The sequence below is a fragment of the Pseudophryne corroboree genome, chromosome 6 (genome assembly GCF_028390025.1).
Source record: "Pseudophryne corroboree isolate aPseCor3 chromosome 6, aPseCor3.hap2, whole genome shotgun sequence".
NCBI classification, from domain to species: Eukaryota; Metazoa; Chordata; class Amphibia; order Anura; family Myobatrachidae; genus Pseudophryne; species Pseudophryne corroboree.
In genome coordinates, this window is record NC_086449.1 from 428,977,158 (window position 1) to 428,997,107 (window position 19,950).

Consider the following 19,950-nt stretch of genomic DNA (forward strand, 5'->3'; position numbering starts at 1 on the left):
TAATAAATTTGCAAAAATCTCAAAATGACTTTTTTCACGGTCATTATGGGGTATTGTGTGTAGAATTCTGAGGGAAAAATTAATTTATTCCAGTTTGGAATAAGGCTGTAACATAACAAAATGTAGAAAAAGTGAAGTGCTGTGAGTGTCCGCTGCCCGGCGGCCTCTCTCCTGCTCTTCCTCCAGGCAACGCTGCAGGTGCACTATACAGTATCTCAGTGCCTTCAAGGGTGGGAAGACTGCGCAGGGCGGGTGGTAGGGAGCGCGGTGTGACATCAGCATGTCACATTGCAAACCAGATGGATCATGATGACGGGTAGGCTGTGCGGCCAGCCACCCACACAAGTAGTGCTGTGCTGGTGGGTGCTCGGGTCCGGGAGAGTGAAAATTAAATAAAGAGACCGATATTCCAAGTTATAGTGCAGAGATTTGGTTGCCTATAAATAGATGTAATTGCAACAAACCTGAATACAAAGCTGCCTCAATTCTTTGCCAGGCATCATCTTCCCAGGATGCTCTCTCACCAAGATGGGCTGTTTGTCTGGGTTATGTGTTCCCTCCATTCGCCTGAAAACTTGCACTTTGAAGAAAATCAGGGATGAACAGGTAAATGTGGCTAAGAAGAGCATGAATTTCAACCTATCTGGAAATGGGCACAAAAGAATCTTGCCTGTTGTCAGGTTGGATCAATTGCATCAGGGGCCACTTTTTCATCTGTAACTGGCAGGGCTCAGTTTGACGTATGGCGATTGAGTGGACATTGCTGAAAAAGGGCTTTCTGACCAGATAATTCAGGTCCCATTACAGGCATATTGCAGAATCTCGAAGACCTTTATCTCCTGTATAGGAACTATGGGCCTAATTCAGGGTTGTTCGCAAAAGCAAAATCTTTCTCTAATGGACAGAACCATGTGTAGTGCAGGTGGGGCAGATATGTAACGTGCAGAGAGTTAGATTTGGGTGGGTTATATTGTTTCTGGGTAAATACTGGCTGCTTTATTTTTACATTGCAATGTAGATTTCAGTTTGAACACACCACATCCAAATCTAACCCTCTCTGCACGTGTTATATCTGCACCCCCCCCCCCCCCCTGCAGTGCACATGGTTTTGCCCATTAGAGAAATATTTTGCTTTTGCGATCAACCCTGAATTAGGCCCTATGTTTGACTCTTTGAAAGTGAAGACTTCCTGGGTCCTGTACCTCCTACATGATGGTTTTATGAAAGGTTTAGCTGTGACAACAATGAAAGTACAGCTATCTGCTCGAAGTATTCTTCTGGATATGAAGTTAGCAGAAGAAGATTTAATTAAACAATTTTGTCCAGCAATAAAAAGAATTCAGCCACAGATTAGATCATTTGTAGCCCCATGGGATCTAAATTTGATCTTGAATGCCGTTATGTCCTCTCCATTTGAGCTCTTGAAGGAAACTTCTCAGAAGTATCTGAAATGAAATGTATTAATTGCAATCACATCAGACAGAAGAGTGAGTGAATTGCAGGCCCTGTTTGCAGAAGAGCCGTTAATGAACATTATGCTAGACAGGGTCATATTGAGAACAAATCCATTGGGTTTTTTTCTGAAAGCAGTATGTTCATCACACCTGAATCAGATTATGCTACCATCTTTTTATCCCTCAACCAAACAAAACACAAAAAAAAAAAGGAAGGAAAATGCATACTTTAGGCCTCGTTAGAGCAATATCAATATACCTATTAAGGGGTGTATTCAATAGCTGTCGGAGGCTGCCTTCTTGTCGGAAAGGCGGCAGCTTCCGTCAGATTTTGGTCGGAAGGGGTTCCGACTTATTCAAAATATGCATTTTTTTTCCCGACAAGCCGGGAATTCCTGACTTGTCGGAAAACATGTGGATCGGCGGAATAGCCACCGATCCATGTGCTTCTGTTGGAAATGGGGCCAAATCATACAGGTTTTGGCCCCCTTTCCGACAAACCCCTTGAAAACAAGTCGGATTGAGGGGAGGAGACGGGAAGTGGAGCAGCGGCTATGGGGAGCGGGGATGAGAGGTACCTTGATGGCTGTCCCCCGGCCAGGCACCTCTCTCCCTGCAGCGCCCCCCCCCTGCCGGCCGCCGATATCAGCTTCCCCCTCGCCACTGTCAGCGCACCCGGCAGCCACTGACAGCAGCGACAGGACACTGGGAACGGACAAATCCGACAGTCTGATTTGTCTGTTCATTGAATAGCCCCTTTCGGATCTATTCCAACAAATGCATGTCGGAATGGATCCGACACTTATTGAATACACCCCTAAGAGTAAAAGAGTTGCGGAAGACAGAACATCTCCCAGTGAAAATGTTAAAAATATTTAGGAGTTGATTCAGAGTTGAACATAAATTGTCTGTAATTACATATTTTATCTGCAGTCCGACTGCCCCCATCTGTACAAGATAATCTCCAGCGCTGACTTTAGGGTAAAGAAATGTAACTTTGTGTAAATACCATAAATGTTGATAAAGAGTACCCAGTATGGCCATAATGTTGTCTAATAAACAACCTGCTTGTTAACGCTCTTTACCTGAACTGTGCTCACAAGAAAAGGAGAATTGTCCACTACAATAGTTTAGATCAGTGGTTCCCAAACTTTTTGGAATCACAGCACCCTAGAGTATCAGACTTTTTTTCATGGCACACCTAGGCCAAACGTTTCTTATTGATAAATTTAGAAAACAAATATTACAATAATTAAATTGTGTTTATATGTCATCCTTAGGCTCAGTTATGTGCTGAGTGACAGGATTCACTTCTGTTTCTCCACATATTTTATGACTGGCAGCCACCAGCACTGGTTTTGGTGATCACATGGACCATAAATAATTGGAATTGGTCCTGGACACCAAACCAGGTCACCCCTGCAAGTGTCCCGAGACACCCCAGGGTGCCACGGCACACAGTTTCTAAACCACTGGTTTAGGTGTAAAAGAAATGCATTTTATATAATATACAGAATATAAGATACAAATATTTCTTGGAGCTCGTCAGTTCTTATAGCAGACCATACTAATAGAAAAAATAAATATATACATTTTAAAAGACTGTAGGCACTAAAAAGTCAGATAATACAAAGACCTAAAAATGCAAATCAAAAGAAAACAACATAATAAAAACAAAGTCTCACTTATACAGAGTCTTGCAATGTTTCACAGCTCAACCGTTTCCTCAGGCACGTCAGGTACAAAGTACACTAAACTCAGTGTATGAGATTATTTTTTATTTTACATCCATCTTTGGAAGCCATTTGGGAGACTTACGTTCATCTCTTCAGCTGCAGTCTTTAGATGCTGTGGCACCTGCCTTGCTGCTTGGTTTCATGGCATTCATCATTATGGTATACAATTAAAATACCGTCTGTGGTGATCCCAGCGTTCAGGAGACAGACGCTGGAGTCCCGGAAGCCGGTGAAATACCGCAGGGCGGAATCTCGACCTCTCCAGGGTATTCTGAGTGGGAATATAACCTGTGGCGAGCCAATGGGCCCGAAGCTTGGCGAGCATAGCGAGGGGAGTCGCTGCCAGGGTTCCGAAAGGCGGGATACCGCTGTCGGTATACTGACAGCCGTCATCCCGTCTGTCTGTAAAACATACCGATTCCAACATTATTAGTGCACACTTGCATCAGCCCTATCCACCTTGTGAGACTGCATGCTGTACTGATTTATGGATAGTGGAACTAAATAGAGGGGAAAATGTATTAAACCTTCTACAAAGTGGAGATGAAGACAAGTGGAGGAGTTGCCCATAGCAAACAGCTTCTTGCTAGAATTTATCAAGTACATTTTATTTTCCACGACTTCATAGATTTGATACATTTCTCCAATTGTCCTTTATTACACAACTAACGTTCACCTTCCCTATGACCTTCTAATGTAACTTACTGTACTCTTCTTTGAAGCCATTTAGTAAAACTGCAGACTGATTAATTGACAATATATCCAGTACAACTAAATTTAAAAGAAATGAGGATTGGTAGAAGTGAATCATTGACAGAATATGGTATGTGACATCTATGAAGTGTATTTCCAGCCAATTCAATTACTTTTTATTTGTTTACAAATGATGTTGCCCCAAGTATGCTGTTAATAACTTAAGCTTAGCAAGGAAACTTAATGAGGAAAAATATTAACCCCTGGGGAAGCTCTCTACTAAGCCCAAATTTACCTGTTAGGTAATTGACAATAACAATGTAGCAATAGAGTTATTTCCCTATAACCCCTTTTCCTAATCCACCTGCTTTTTCCATTTTTGTTTTCCATACAAAACATAAAAATTCAGCAGTTATAAGTGTTTACTTGGGTTTAACGGTCTCATTCTCTGATAATTATCTGTCTCCTTTATAAACGGTCACTTATTACTTTGAAGTGCTACAGAGCTGGCACCTTACACTCTATGTGGCTCATGGTTGAGTTGGACGTACACCGATCCGATTCTGCTTACTGTCAAATTTGCAAGTTTGTGCTGCTCATGCACTCCTCCCAAAAAAGTGTATAATTATGTCTGTATGCATTTCTAACACCTTTACCTTGGGGAAACTGAAAGAAAGAGAGAAAGGGCATGCAGTCAAAGTCGGGGACGGATTTTGGCTTTTGTTTTAGGGGGCAGTTTAGCAGCTAATAAAGATTCCTCCCTTTTCGATTCCTGGCTTTTCCCACATCTTAGTCAGTACTCCTCCATACTCTTACAATACAAATATAATAAAATAACTTGCCATTGAACATCATTCATAGTTCATCCTTTTAGTGGATTCAAACTACACACAACCTGTACCATAGTCGGGCATTTAACTGGCGAGTGATCAGTGATTTTATAGTATGTATTTTCACTGTGTTAATAATAACCTGCAGTGTTAAAATACATAATACTCCAGGCAAGGGATTTGAACACCAAACCTCTGGTCAGACACTTCTGTTACAATGTATTAGATATTTTCACCTGATTGCAGACTTGTATATTCTTGTCCACTTCACAACTGAAGATTTAATGGATTAGCAGGAGATGAAGACTAATATAGCTTCTAAAAAATATATATGTGCTTCATAAGTCAATAATCTAAAATATCTATGCAACATTTCTTCAACTATCCTTAAGTACACAACTTAGACAACATATTTTGCATAGTTGTTAGCATTACTACCTCACAGCAGTCACAATGATCAGTGTAATGGAGCTCAGTTGAGAATATTATTTCTGATATTGGAATATGTGCTCCAGAATGATGTTTGCACGGCATTCTGGGGCAGAAAATTGGCATGTAATGTCAGAGGTCAGAGACTGCTACATCACTCCAGCGGGGACAGATGATCGTGAGAAAATCCGCTCTGCGCATTTACAGTATAGATTTAATCTATCAAATGTAGGGGAAAGGAGGTAAGCATGATTGCATGGGATGCAACCACACTATTACGTCTGTGGTTGGTGTTATCTGCACCTCCATCTCAGCTGTCATCAATGACACTGTGGTAGATAAACTAGATTCTACACTACACTGAATAAAGTTGTTTGCACAGTGTTGCAGACTGTACTAGGATTATATAAATGAGGCATAATTATAACAGTTACTCTTTTTCTTCTATTGTTATATTAGACTTTTTGGGAGTGCTCCTTCAAAGGAGTGCACTTGATTTTGAGACAAGAGGTTTCAGTGTTATATTAAATGGAAAAATTACAATTTCATCAGCATGAAAAGCATTTTACTTATAAACAGACATGGTATTAAATACAGGACACAACTATTGTAGTCAGTAACCATAGCTTACATTATAACATGAAGGAATTATGCCTTGAATGTTGCACAGCTTTTTTTCAGCTGGATCCTCCTAAGGGGAGAAAGGAATTGTGTATTAGCTAGAGCCATAGTTATGGGTACTATTTAAAATAAGGTTTCAGGCTAATTGTGGTAACAAAGAAGGCAGGGACTCTGAACCTTGCATAACACATTCCAGGATAAGTATCTGCAGCTATGGATTAATGCATTTGTGGCACCCGAGATAAGGGCACTTACCACGGATTTATGTTCGAGCCTCCCTCAGGCTCAAACAGAAATCTACATTAAGTGCAGCCTAAGCGCTGATCACGGACTATAATTAAATACCCTGGCAGACAAATTAACCCACGGTTAATTGCCACAGCTGACTGAATCCGGCCCTAATTTTACCTATTTAATAGCATATATTTCTAGCATATTTCTGTTATTTATTTACATTACATTATATATCTATCTAAATAGACTGGCACTCCTCTCTCCAACTGGCGGTTGCTCCGGTGTGATCCGGATTAGTATAGAGATGTTCCAATTCAAGGGTATTAAAAAAGTGGTGACATACCAGCGTTTCTGGGCATAGTTATCACTTTGTCACGGTGAATACAATAAACTGGTAAAAGGCTTACTTGATAACAATGAAGAAGCCCGCCATGTGTGAAGGCTGGGACGGGGGAACGGGGTTGCTCCGCAGACACTTCCACCGTGACTCTCCCGGAAGACATCACGAAGATGGCCGCAGCTGGTTACCTTAGCAACCAGGAAACTTGCCACCTTGAAAGGCGCACCATGTGCTAAAAGTTACAGCACCCATAACTTTCAAGAGGAAAGGATTGCATGGAATTTCTACTTGAAATGACACAAGAAGTAGCGCGGCACCTGTGGCTAGCAACTGTGTGGAGCACAGAAGGAACTAGCACAGCACCTGCAGCCACTAAGTGCTCAGAGCCAAGTGATTATTGACTGCCTAGAGCCAGGAAATGGTGCTGTACATGAACATTTACTCCTATGAGCAACTCCAATTGTTCTGCCGATACCTGATGTATCAGCAGTTCACCACAACTCGTTAGAATGTAACCTTTTTTGGCTGGGGCCATATTTACCTTGTGATTAAGTCATTAGATTATATACTGATGCCCTCAATGTACAACGCTGCTTAGTACAGTATGCTGGGAAATTATATGGCTGCTATGTCTGCATACATTTCCATGATAGCATGTCATTACATGAGGGATATTGCTGTGGTGTCATGATCTACTCCTGCTTCCTCCTCATACTCTCAGTATTACACTGAATGTCATTTTGTTTTACATATTTTCTATATATTATATGCCATGAAAATGATGTTATTCAGTAGTGGAAAATGGTTCCTCACCCTTTCATAGTGGCCATGTTGATGTATCAAGAAGTGGACCAGTGCAGAAGTTGCCCATAGCAACAAACAAGCATCGATCAAGTACACGCTATAAATTATAGGTAGAAGCTTACTGGTTGCTACGGGCAACTTCACTCTTCTCACTACTGATTCATCAACCGTACATTATGTTACAGTGGAGAGCCACAGTCGCCTGATTACTGCGGCTGTAATGGTGCCCTAAGCTCTAATAAAGCGTCTGACTATTCTAGCTTTGATAAAAGGACATAATGAACTGTGACAAATAATTTTTCATTGGAATTCTGAGACTAAAAAAGTGGCCCACAATTGCATTACAGCTACATTTAGGAAAATGTGTTCAATAGAATATGTGTAATACCTACATATCGTATTTAAAGACTTCCAGTGTGATTTTCTCAGGTGGCGCTGGTAAGTTGGAAACATCTATACCCAGGGTTTTTAAAGCTGCCATTGGAAAGAAAAATAATAATGTTATATTGATAAGAAAAATGCACATCTAATCTGATTCTTTAAAAAATATCTTGTTTTAAGTGTAATTTCTTAATTATATTTTAAATTAAACCTTAAATTAAATATCTTTCTAGTTCTACTTTTTGTACAGACAGTAACCAAAATGTAGTAAAAACCATTATGGTAGCAAAGAGACTTTTGCAGGTGTAAAGTGTAAACAAGGGATACAATCACTTTTCCTTAATCCAACATATTTGTTGTCCAACAGCGCGCACACTGCCCAGGAGTGAGCACAGAAACATAGCGCACGCTACAAAAGAACAGTAAGGCATGAGAGTTGGCCTGGATCCTCATTTATTTCAGCTTTGAAGACTTTGCCTTTTGTACCATAGGTGTAAAAAAAAAAAAGAAAAAGGATTTTGGTACCTACCGGTAAATCCTTTTCTCGTAGTCCGTAGAGGATGCTGGGGTCCACATTAGTACAATGGGGTATAGACAGGTCCACCAGAAGCCATTGGCACTTTAAGAGTTTTAAAGTGTGGGCTGGCTCCTCCCTCTATGCCCCTCCTACCAGACTCAGTCTAGAAACTGTGCCCGAGGAGAAGACATACTTCGAGAAAAGGATTATACACAGATAGTGGTGAGATTCATACCAGCTCACAGATACAAGGCACATCAAGACAACTAGCTTGAACAACTCAGCAACAGCTGAAACATTACTTACCAAGTAACCATGCAGTACTCAACCAAATAACAATTGCAGGAAAACGAAGCACTGAGCGGGCGGCCAGCATCCTCTACGGACTACGAGAAAAGGATTTACTGGTAGGTACCAAAATCCTATTTTCTCTTACGTCCTAGAGGATGCTGGGGTCCACATTAGTACCATGGGGATGTACCAAAGCTCCCAGAAGGGGAGGGAGAGCGCAGAGGCTCCTGCAGAACTGATTGACTGAACTTCAGATCATCAGATGCCAAAGTATTGAACTTGTAGAACTTTGCAAACGTGTTCGACCCAGACCAAGTTGCAGCTCGGCAAAGTTGCACTGCCGAGACACCCCGGGCAAGACCCCACCTTAGGAGTAGAGTGGGCCTTAACAGATTTTGGACACGGCAGTCCTGCCGTAGAATAAGCGTGCTGGATAGTGAACCTAATCCAGCGAGAAATAGTCTGCTTAGAAGCAGGACACCCAATTTTCTTGGGATCATATAGGACAAACAGAGAGTCCGACTTCCTGTGATGAGAAGTTCTCTTCACATAAATCCTCAGAGCCCTCACGACATCCAAGGACTTTGAAGTAATTGAGGAGTCAGTAGCCACTGGCACCACAATAGGTTGGTTGATATGAAATGCCGACACAACCTTTGGAAGAAACTGCTGACGAGTCCGGAGCTCAGCTCTATCTTCATGGAAAATCAAGTAAGGGCTTTTACAGGATAAAGCCCCCAGCTCGGAGACACGTCTAGCAGAAGCCAAGGCCAACAAAGTGACCGCCTTCCATGTAAGAAATTTGAGTTCCACCTCCTGTAAAAGCTCAAACCAATCCGACTGGAGGAACTGCAACACCACGTTAAGGTCCCATGGCGCCGTAGGCGGTACAAACGGAGGTTGGATATGCAGAACTCCCTTCAAAAAGGTCTGAACCTAAGGGAGGGCAGCCAATTGCTTCAGAAATAGAAAATGGATAAGGCTGAAATCTGGACTTTCACAGATCCCGACCTAAGACCCATATCCACTCCTGCTTGCAGTTGAAATTCCACCGCATGAAACTTCTTGGACTCACACCAAGAAACATATTTCTTCCAAATACGATGGTAATGTTTTGACGTTACCCCTTTCCTAGCCTGTCTGAGGGTAGGAATAACCTTCTTCGGAATGCCCTTCCGAGCAAGAATCATGTGCTCAACTTTCATGCCGTCAAACGTAGCCGCGGTAAGTCTTGATAGGCGAACGGCCCCTGCTGCAGCAGGTCCTCCCGAAGAGGAAGAGGCCTCGGCTCTTCTAGCAGTAGATTCAGAAGGTCCGCGTACCAAGACCTTCTTGGCCAGTCTGGGGCAATGAGGATCGCTTGAACCCTTGTTCTCCTTATGAGCTTCAGGATTCTTGGGATGGGTGGGAGTGGTGGAAACACGTACACTGACTGGAACACCCACAGAGACACCAGGGCGTCCACTGCCACTGCCTGTGGGTCCCTCGACCTGGAACAATAACGCCAAAGCTTCTTGTTGAGACGAGAGGCCATCATGTCTATTTTGGGCAATCCTCAAAGATCTGTTATTTCCTTGAAAACCTCCGGATGGAGTCCCCACTCTCCTGGATGGAGATTGTGTCTGCTGAGGAAGTCTGCTTCCCAGTTGTCTACTCCCGGAATGAAGATGGCTGACAGCGCTAACGCGTGTTTTTCTGTCCAGAGAAGTATTCTTGTCACCTCTGACATTACCGCTCTGCTCTTTGTTCCGCCCTGTCGGTTTATGTAATCCACTGTTGTTACGTTGTCCGACTGCACTTGGATGGCCCGATTTCTCAGAAGAGGGGCCGCCTGAAGAAGACCGTTGTAGACGGCTCTTAGTTCCAGGATGTTGATGAGCAGGCCGGCTTCCAGGTTTGACCACTGTCTTTGGAAGGTTACTCCCCAGCCCCGGAGGCTCGCATCCGTTGTTAGCAGGTCCCAGTCCTGAATCCCGAACCTGCGGCCTTCTAGGAGGTGAGGCAATTGGAGCCACCAGAGGAGAGAAATCCTTGCCTTTGGCGACAGACGAATTCTCTGATGCATGTGGAGGTGAGATCCTGACCACTTGTCCAGGAGATCCAGTTGGAAGAGCCGAGCATGGAACCTCCCGTACTGGAGAGCCTTGTAGGAGGCTACCATCTTTCCCAATAGGCGAATGCATTGATGAACTGACACCCGGGGTGGCTTCAAGACATCCCAGACCATGGATTGGATCACCAACGCCTTGTCCCGTGGAAGAAACACCCGCTGCACTTCCGTATCCAGGATCATTCCCAGAAATGACAATCTCTGGGTTGGTTCCAAATGTGACTTTGGAAAATTCAGAATCCACCCGTGACTCTGGAGCAGTCGCGTTGTGAGAACAATGGACTGCAGCAGCTTCTCCTTGGACGATGCCTTTATCAGGAGATCGTCTGCGGTGACGTTGTCTGACTGGATCAGAACCGGTTGGTCGCGAAGAAAGGTCTCCGCTTGACGTAGGGCGTTGTATATGGCCCTTAGTTCCAATATGTTGATGTGAAGACAAGTCTCTTGACTTGACCAAAGACCTTTGAAATTTCTTCCCTGTGTGACTGCTCCCCAGCCTCGGAGGCACGCGTCCGTGGTCACCAGGATCCAGTCCTGAATGCTGAATCTGCAGCCCTCTAGAAGGTGAGCACTCTGCAGCCACCACAGGAGAGATACCCTGGCCCTGGGGGATAGGGTGATCAACTGATGAATCTGTAGATGTGACCCGGACCACTTGTCCAGTAGGTCCCATTGGAAAGTCCTCGCATGGAACCTGCCGAAGGGAATGTTTTTCCCAGGACTCGAGTGCAGTGATGCACTGACACCTGTCTTGGTTTCAATAGGTCCCTGACTAGAGTCATGAGTTCCTGGGCCTTCTCTATCTGAAGGTAAACCCATTTCTGGTCTGTATCCAGAATCATGTCCAAGAAGGGGAAAAAAAAGGAACCAACTGTGACCTCGGGAAATTGAGAATCCAGCCGTGTTGCTGTGACACCTTCAGCGAAAGTGACACGCTGTTCAACAACTGCTCTTTTGATCTCGCCCTTATTAGGAGATCGTCCAAGTATGGGATAACTGTGACTCCTTGCGTAGGAGCACCATTATTTCCGCCAATTACCCTGAAATTGGTAATGACAATCCTGTACCGCAATTGTCAGGTACGCCTGATGGGGTGGATAAATGGGAACATGAAGGTATGCAGCCTTTATGTCTAGATACACCATCAAATCCCCCCCTTCCAGGCTGGCGATGATCGCTCTGGGCGATTCCACTTTAAATTTGAACCTTTTCCCGTATAGGTTCAGAGATTTTAATTTTAAAATAGGTCTGACCGAACCGTACGGTTTCGGGACTACAGCCAAGGTTGAGTCATATCGCCTTCCTTGTTGCAGGAGGGGAACCTTGAGCACCACCTGTTGGAGATACAATGTGTGAATTGTATTTAATATTATCTCCCTTTCTGGGGGAGAAGCCGGTAGGTCCGATAAGGAAAAACCGGCGAGGAGGCACCTTTCGAATTCTAGCTTGTAACCCTGAGAAACAATTTTTATTGCCCCGGGATCCACCTGTGAGTGAACTCAGATGTGGCTGAAGAGTCGAAGACGTGCTCCCACTGGGACGGACTCCCTTAGCGGAGCTCCAGCGTCATGCGGTGGATGTAGTAGAGGCCGGGGAGGACTTCTGTTCCTGGGAACTAGCTGTGCCCTGTGCCCTTACCTCTGGTAAGAAAGGACGCTCCTCGTACTTTCTTGTTATTCTGCGACCGAAAGGACTGCATTTGATAATGTTGTGCTTTCTTAGGCTGTGAGGGAATATAAGGCAAAAGATCAGAATTACCAGCTATAGCTGTGGAGACCAGGTCTGAGAGCCCTTCTCCACACAATTCCTCAGCCTTGTAAGGTAAACCTTCCATATGCCTCTTTTAGTCGGCATCACCTGTCCATTGCATGTTCCACAGGACACGTCTAGCATAAATCGACATAGCGTTGACTCTAGAACCCAGTAGACTGAACTTCAGATCATCAGATGCCAAAGTATTGAACTAATGTCTCTTTGGGCATGTTTTATATATATATATATATATATATATATATATATATATATATATATAAGACAGCATCTTATATATATATATATATATATATATATATATATATATATATATATATATATATATATATATATATATATACTAGGGTCAATAACATGGTATCCGTATCTAGGGTTTCAATCTCCGCTGATATACCGCCTAGACACCATAAAACCTCGTGGGCTTAATGATAATATTCATTATGGCATTTTCTTGGATTAAATCTGGACTATCTATTTTCTTTTGCATTTCTAATTTTTTATTTATTTTTTATTTTTATTTTTACGTTTTCATCTTTATATATATTTTTTCTTGTTCCTGTGATGGTGGCTCATATATATGTGTATATATATTTTTTCTTTTTTCTGTATTCCTGAATTTGGTCCTTTCAATGGTTTAAATAGAAATGTTCACCTAATTAGGTGATTATTTCTATTTTTGATGGATACCATAATATTATGCTTTATTTAGTTGTATTGCTTGTCCACATGTATACAGGACTATATATCTATATCCTGTTGTACATGTGGTATACTTGCTATAGGGTTCTCCTACAGCTCCGCCCTACCTACCCAGTCCGGTTCAAGCTATTCATTACATTGCTAAATTGCTATATACCAACTTCGTTGGATATATCTAATATAGAATGCATACTTAACTATGATTCTTTAATGTCCACAATACAACATAGGACTTTGGGACCACTTGCGGGTGTCTGATCCCGGATATGCTGTGTGTAAATTCTATTATCCGGTTTGTTGTTTAGTTTCTATGGCAGCGCCCGACATCCGGTCAGGTGATGCGTTCCACTGGCAGGAAGTGAGGAGGCCGCTGGAACGCACGCCGGAGCGCTCGCCTCACTGATGTAATATCAAACACACACAGCTCTGTGATCTCTTCTTTGGACCTGACTGGATCTAGGTAGGATGGTGTTTGGTACTCTATGTACCTATTCATTTATTGTCTTGTATAAACAATGGGTACGTTTTTACAATTGTTGTTGTTATATTTATATGGGGTGTGGGGGCGTTGCTTTTGATTAACTAGTGGGTGGGTCTCTATGGGGGTATATAAGGGCACTCTGTTCAGTCTGTAATTATCTTGACAAAGGTCTACATGCAGACCGAAACGTCGATTTGATTCCTGCACTAATGATCTGAATAAAAACCAATTTTACTACTTTGAAGACTGGTGAGTGCTCCTGCCTTTTTTGTTGGATTTATATATATATATATATATATATATATATATATATATACTAGGGTCAATAACATGGTATCCGTATCTAGGGTTTCAATCTCCGCTGATAAGGTATCTGTCCACGCTGCTACAGCGCTATAAACCCATGCCGACACAATCGCCGGTCTGAGTAGTGTACCAGAATGTGTGTAAATGGACTTCAAAGTACTTTTACTGCATGCTATCTGCAGGATCCCTGAGGATAGCTGTTAAGTCAGCGCTACCTTTTGGGTAAACGTGACAAAGCTTTGTCCACCCTAGGGGAAGATTCCCATCGTATCCTGGCCCTAGTAGGGAAAGGATACTCCCTGAGAATTCTTTGTGGGAATCTGCAGTTTCTTGTCTGGAGATTCCCGCTCTTTTTCTTCATGAGAGGAGGGAAATTTACCTCAGCTTTCTTCCCCTTAAACATTTGTACCCTCGTGTCAGGTACAGAGGAGTCATCAGTGATATGCAAAACATCTTTTATTACAATAATCATATATTGAATACTTTGCTGCCAGTTTTGGCTGTAACTTTGCATTATCGTAGTCGACACTGGAGTCAGACTCCGTGTCGATATCAGTGTCTATTATTTTGGATATTGAGCGTTGTGAGACTCTGAAGGTCTCTGCGACATAGGGACAGACATGTGTAGATTCACTGTCTGTTCTCTAATCTTTTGTGCAATAAATTTACCTTAGCACTTAATTTCACACATCCAATCAGGTGTCGGCGTTGTCGACGGAGATACCGCTCACACACACATTTGCTCCATCTCCTCCTTAGGAGAGCCTTTTACCTCAGACATGTCGACACACACGTACCGACACACCACACACTCAGGGAATGCTCATCTGAAGATAATTCCCCCACAAGGCCCTTTGGAGAGACAGAGAGAGAGAGTATGCCAGCACCCCAGCGCTATATGACCCAGGAAAAAACACAGCAATTTAATGTTTATCCAGTAGCGCTGTTATTATCTGCGCCGAATTAAGTGCCCCACCTCTTCTTTAAAACCCTCTCTTCTACCGTGGTATAAGCAGGGGAGAGTCCGGGGAGCTTCCTCTCAGCGGTGCTGTGGAGAAAAACATGGCGCTGGTGAGTGCTGAGGGAGAAGCCCCGCCCCCTCGACGGCGGGCTTCTGTCCCGCTAAAAGTGTAAAATTGGCGGGGGCTCATACATATATACAGTATCCAGCTGTATATATGCTCCTTTTGCCAAATAAGAGGTTTATATTGCTGCCCAGGGCGCCCCCCCCCCCCCTACCTGCACCCTTACAGTGACCGGAGTATGTGAGGTGTGTGGGAGCAATGGCGCACAGCTGCAGTGCTGTGTGTTACCTCAGTGAAGATCATGAAGTCTTCTGCCGCCTCTGAAGTCTTCTTTTCTTCTCATACTCACCCGGCTTCTATCTTCCGGCTCTGCGAGGGGAACCGCGGCGCGGCCCTGGGCCGGACGGCTAGGGTGAGATCCTGCGTACCAATCCCTCTGGAGCTAATGGTGTCCAGTAGCCTAAGAAGCAGGACCTGCACTCAGAGAGTAGGGCTGCTTCTCTCCCCTCAGTCCCTCTATGCAGGGAGTCTGTTGCCAGCAGAGCTCCCTGAAAATAAAAAACCTAACAAAATACTTTCTATCAGCAAACTCAGGAGAGCTCACTGAAAAGCACCCAGCTCCTCTGGGCACAGTATCAAACTGAGGTCTGGAGGAGGGGCATAGAGGGAGGAGCCAGTGCACACCCAGGTCTAAAGACTTTCTTAAAGTGCCCATGTCTCCTGCGGAGCCCGTCTATCCCCATGGTCCTTACGGAGTCCCCAGCATCCTCTAGGACGTTAGAGAAAACCACCTTTTTTGAGAGTCTGGATACAGATGCGTCAACAATCGGCGGGTTTTCCCACCTTTTCCTATCCTCCGCAGGGAAAGGAAAAGCCACCAGAATCCTCTTAGGGATCTGAAACTTCTTTTCAGGGTTTACCCATGCTTTGTCAAATATAGCATTGAGCTCCTTTGACGCAAGAAAGGTTAGCGAGGCTTTCTTATTTTCAGTGAAAAAAGCCTCCTCAACCTGCTCAAGTGTGGTATCATTTACATTTAACACATCACTGATAGCCTCTATCAACAATTGCAGCCCCCTTGCAAGAGATGCGGACCCCCACAACACATCCCCATCACCATCTGTAGTGTCAGAATCGGTATCCGTGTCGTCTTGTGTGACATGCACAAGCGCACGTTTGTGGGGGTATATAGCGGGGTGTCCTGAGGTACCAGACACCGGTCATACTGCCATAGAGCTCTGTAATATCTGGGTTGCAGATTCATTACTAGCAACCCTGTCAGAAATCTGAGAAATTCAAGGTTTGATAGAGGAAAACCACTCTGGTTCCCTTGCTGTTATCTGTGCTAAACCAGTGCTAACCTGATTACATGGAATGGGATCACAACCCACACTTTGTAGCAAGGAGAAACCCCTCGTCAGCGCTGACTGTGCTCCTTAATAGAGCACACAGTCTAATTACAGCTTCCCCTCCTGTCTACAAGCCCCTGGTACTGTGTACAGTAAGCTGGAGTTGCTGTGAAGGGACCTGAATCTTCCTCTCAGCGCTTGCAGGCAGGAAAATGGCGCTGGAACGCTGCTGGGTCCGCTCTGAGAAGCTCTGCCCCCTTAATGGCGCTGTCTTCCCGCTCTTCAGATGATTATACTGGCCTGAGGAAAGTTGCTGGTTGAGATCCCTGGACCCCAACAGGCTTGCTGACCAGTATGGGGGGTATGCGCTGGCCCAGGGCGCCCCTCACAGCGCCGCACTATGTGCCTCTGGTACCATCCCAGGAGCACCCCTCCCCATTGCCGCCATCTTCACACTGGCTTGCTAGGTGGGTTGGTGACTAACTCACCACTCTCTTCAGCTCTGTAACAGGTTGGCGGCATGCTGCTGGGGCGAGAGGTTCCCCTGTGGCGGAGACCGATCAGACCCCTCTGGAGCTCAGTGTCCAGTCAGCAGAGTCAGTGGCTCAGACCCCGCAGGGCGGACACTGCTCCGCCCCTTAGTCCCTTGCTGCAGGCAGGCTGTTGCCAACAGCCTCCTGTAAAAAAATAAACTCTAAAATAAAACTTTTCTAGAAAAGTTCAGGAGAGCTCCCCTAGCTGTGACCGGCTCCTCCGGGCACATTTTCTAAACTGAGTCTGGTAAGAGGGGCATAGAGGGAGGAGCCAGCCCACACTCTCAAACTCTTAAAGTGCCAATGGCTCCTGGTGGACCAGTCTATACCCCATGGTACTAATGTGGACCCCAGCATCCTCTAGGACGTAAGAGGGGAAGAAAAAAAAAACAGTTTTACTCAACAGCAATTTTGTTTTGTTATTAATTTTTATTAATAATTTTTTTCGTTTTGCAAAACAGGTACAGAAGGAAAAAAAGAGGGGAGGGGAAGGTCATCATACAACTTCATGAGACAATAATATTAAAGAAGTTACATAATATTCAATACTGATCATACATCAATGAATATGCAAAACCTGATACAATAGAAAATAAAAGCAACAGTAAAAATAACACTAGTGAGAATGAGTCAATCCCAGAATTAAGGCTAGGAAGATTCCCTGTCGTCATGTGGACTAGGCAGACATGTGTCAGAGCAGGAGGTATGCGCAATCAATTTTGCGCCCTCGCCTTCCATGACGTAAACATGCCAAGGCATCCAATGGACAAGGGGAGGGTTAGCGGAAAAAGGATAAGGGATGTATTCAGTTTCCATTAGAAAATGTAGCTGGATTTTGTGAATAAATTTCAGTAGAGGGGGTGGTGAGGGTTGTTTTCAGTTCTGGGCTAGGGCCGCAATACATATGTGTCCTAGAACATAGTGTAAATGAGAACCTACTGAAAGTGGATACACGTTTAATAGGGCTATATGGGGAGAGGTGACAGGGAGACATCAAGAATCTTATTAATTAACACAAATATTTCATCCCAAAATATCTTAATAAGAGGACAAGTCCAGAAGACATGGAAGAGGTGGCCCACTTCTACGCAAAGGCGCCAACAAAACTGTGGACATGCAGGCTAAATCATATTAAACCTGTCAGGTGTAAGGTATAACCTATGCAGTAATTTGACGTGCATCTCGGAGTGGTTCAGACATTTTATAAGAAGACTGAAAAATATTTTGCCATTGAGAGTCGTGTTCTACCCAATATCCAATTCCCAACGAACTTGGGCTTTGGATTTGGGAGATGGAGATAGTTCTATTAACGTTTTGTACCAGAAAGAAATTTCACCTGGAAGTGTTTTATTAAAAAGCCGGCCTAATATAGATGCTATAAAAGGATTCGGTGGGTGATAACACGATGGAGACTGTTCCACCAGTGTTATATTTTGTTAGGCAAAGAGAAGCGAACTTGGAGATCGGAGTAGGAGCTAAGGACAGACCTATTTAGCAAATGTCCCAGAGAGCTAATCCCCTTGGAACACCACTTTGTAAGGTTAAGATTAGGGACGAGGGTGTAGAGAGATTAGGGACAAATTATGAAAGGAAGTGGATAGACCAGTGGTCATTCTGTCCCAAACCTGTAACGTCGCTCGAGTAGACAGAAGGAGATTTAAGCCCATTGGTGGCATAGATTTAGGTAGCCAGAGAAGGTCTTTCAAAGGAAATCTGGAGCAGGCCAAATCCTCCAGACACATCCACCCCAGACTCTTATCACTGCAATAAGCTTTAATATGAGCCAGGAGACAAGCTTCCTGATACAATGATAAATTTGGCATATTTTAAGCCACCTTTACTCTTTGGCAAGCGAGCTAGTTTGGGTGGGCGCGAAAACCATATGTATTTGGTTAGGATAGAATTACCTTTATCTACGTATTTCTTTGGGAAGGCGCAGGGAATCGTACAGAAAAGGAACATTAATTTAGGAAGCAATGACATCTTAAAAGCTGCTAAACGTCCTAACCATGATATGTCATAGTTAAGCCATGATTTAGTAAACAATAAAAGTGAGTTCAGTAGAGGAGGGAGGTTAATTTCAAAAACTGATGAGGAAGATGGGGGTAAGAATACCTAAATATCGTATCGAAGCTGTTTGCCAATTGTAGGGGTATACGGCACATAGAGAAGCAAGAGAATGGGCAAGATTAATGTATTAAGAGCATCAGTTTTGGATGTATTTAATTTGTAATAGGACGCTGCACAGTATTTATCCAGAATATTATGTAGATGAGGGAGTGTAGTGCAGGGGTCGACACTAAAAGAAGGACATCGTCCGCAAACAAAGTTTGTGAGAGGATGAGCCCATTTGGAGCCCCGGGAACAATGAGTCAGCTTGAATCTTAGCTGCTAGAGGTTTGATCGCCAAAACAAAAATGAGGGGAGAAAGGGGACATCCCTGACGGGTTCCATTGTGAATCAAGAAAGAAGTAGATAAGAAACCACTGCTAAAGACTCAAGCTTCTCTTCTCTATGTTATGTAATGTGTCGTATTTTGTCTGAAAGCTGCGGTTATCGGAAACAAATTCCTCATGTATTATGTACTGATGTACTTGGCAATAAACCGATTCTGATTCTGAGCTGAAGGGGAGCTATATAGGGCTAATACAGATCTGAAGGGGAGCTATATAGGGCTAATACAGATTAAAGAATTTGATCATGGAAGCCAAATTTTAATAGACCTTCACGCATATAGAGCCAATTTAGGCAGTTAAGAGCCTTCTCCGCATCTAGAGATAACAGAAGAAGACCTTGGTTGTGAAGTAGAGAATCAACGAGGTTGAATACTCTACGCGTGGTGTCAGATGCTTGTCTCTTGGGTACAAACCCGACCTGATCTGGGTGCGCTAGTCAGGGGAGAAAGACATTTAAACGGGAGGCTATTAGATTAGCATATATTTAATGTCCCCGTTCAGTAGTGCAATGGGACGGTAGTTCTGACAGAAAGCCTAATCCTTTTCAGGTTTAGGGATTGTGACAATTTGAGCCTCCAGCATCTCTTTCGGGAGATTACCCTGAGATGTTATTTTGTTGTAAACTGCGACCAGTGAAGGTACTAGGAGGTCCTGGAAAGAGACATAGAAGTTGTTAATAAAGCCATCAGGACCCGGTGCTTTACCTTTAGGGAGGGATTTAATTTCTCCAGTGATTTCCAAAGAGAACCAAGGGGCATTCAATAGCTTTAATTGATCTTCGGATATTGAAGGGTGTTTTAAATCTGCCAGGAATTAATTAATGGAAGAGAGAGTAGGTTGTAGAATGGAGGAGTCAGAGGAGAAATTATAAAGTTGAGAGTAGAAAGT

At 43.7% G+C, this 19,950-nt stretch overlaps 1 protein-coding gene across 2 annotated transcripts in view; it reads right to left on the bottom strand.

The window, feature by feature from the left end:
• Nucleotides 1-1,146: 1,146 nt before the first annotated feature.
• EFCAB10 (EF-hand calcium binding domain 10) overlaps nucleotides 1,147-19,950 on the bottom strand; it is a 28,302-nt gene continuing 9,498 nt past the window's right edge. Inside the window, exons 3-5 of one of the 2 annotated variants that reach the window (XM_063927038.1) lie at nucleotides 7,534-7,615; nucleotides 5,774-5,833; nucleotides 1,147-1,445 (exon numbers count right to left, since the gene is read on the bottom strand). In XM_063927038.1, the coding sequence (XP_063783108.1) occupies nucleotides 5,791-5,833; nucleotides 7,534-7,615 (125 nt within the window). In that variant the 3' untranslated portion in view covers nucleotides 1,147-1,445; nucleotides 5,774-5,790. Of the gene's footprint in view, nucleotides 1,446-4,259; nucleotides 4,550-5,773; nucleotides 5,834-7,533; nucleotides 7,616-19,950 lie in introns of those variants that run through there. The other variant, XM_063927037.1, reaches the window with a different exon arrangement.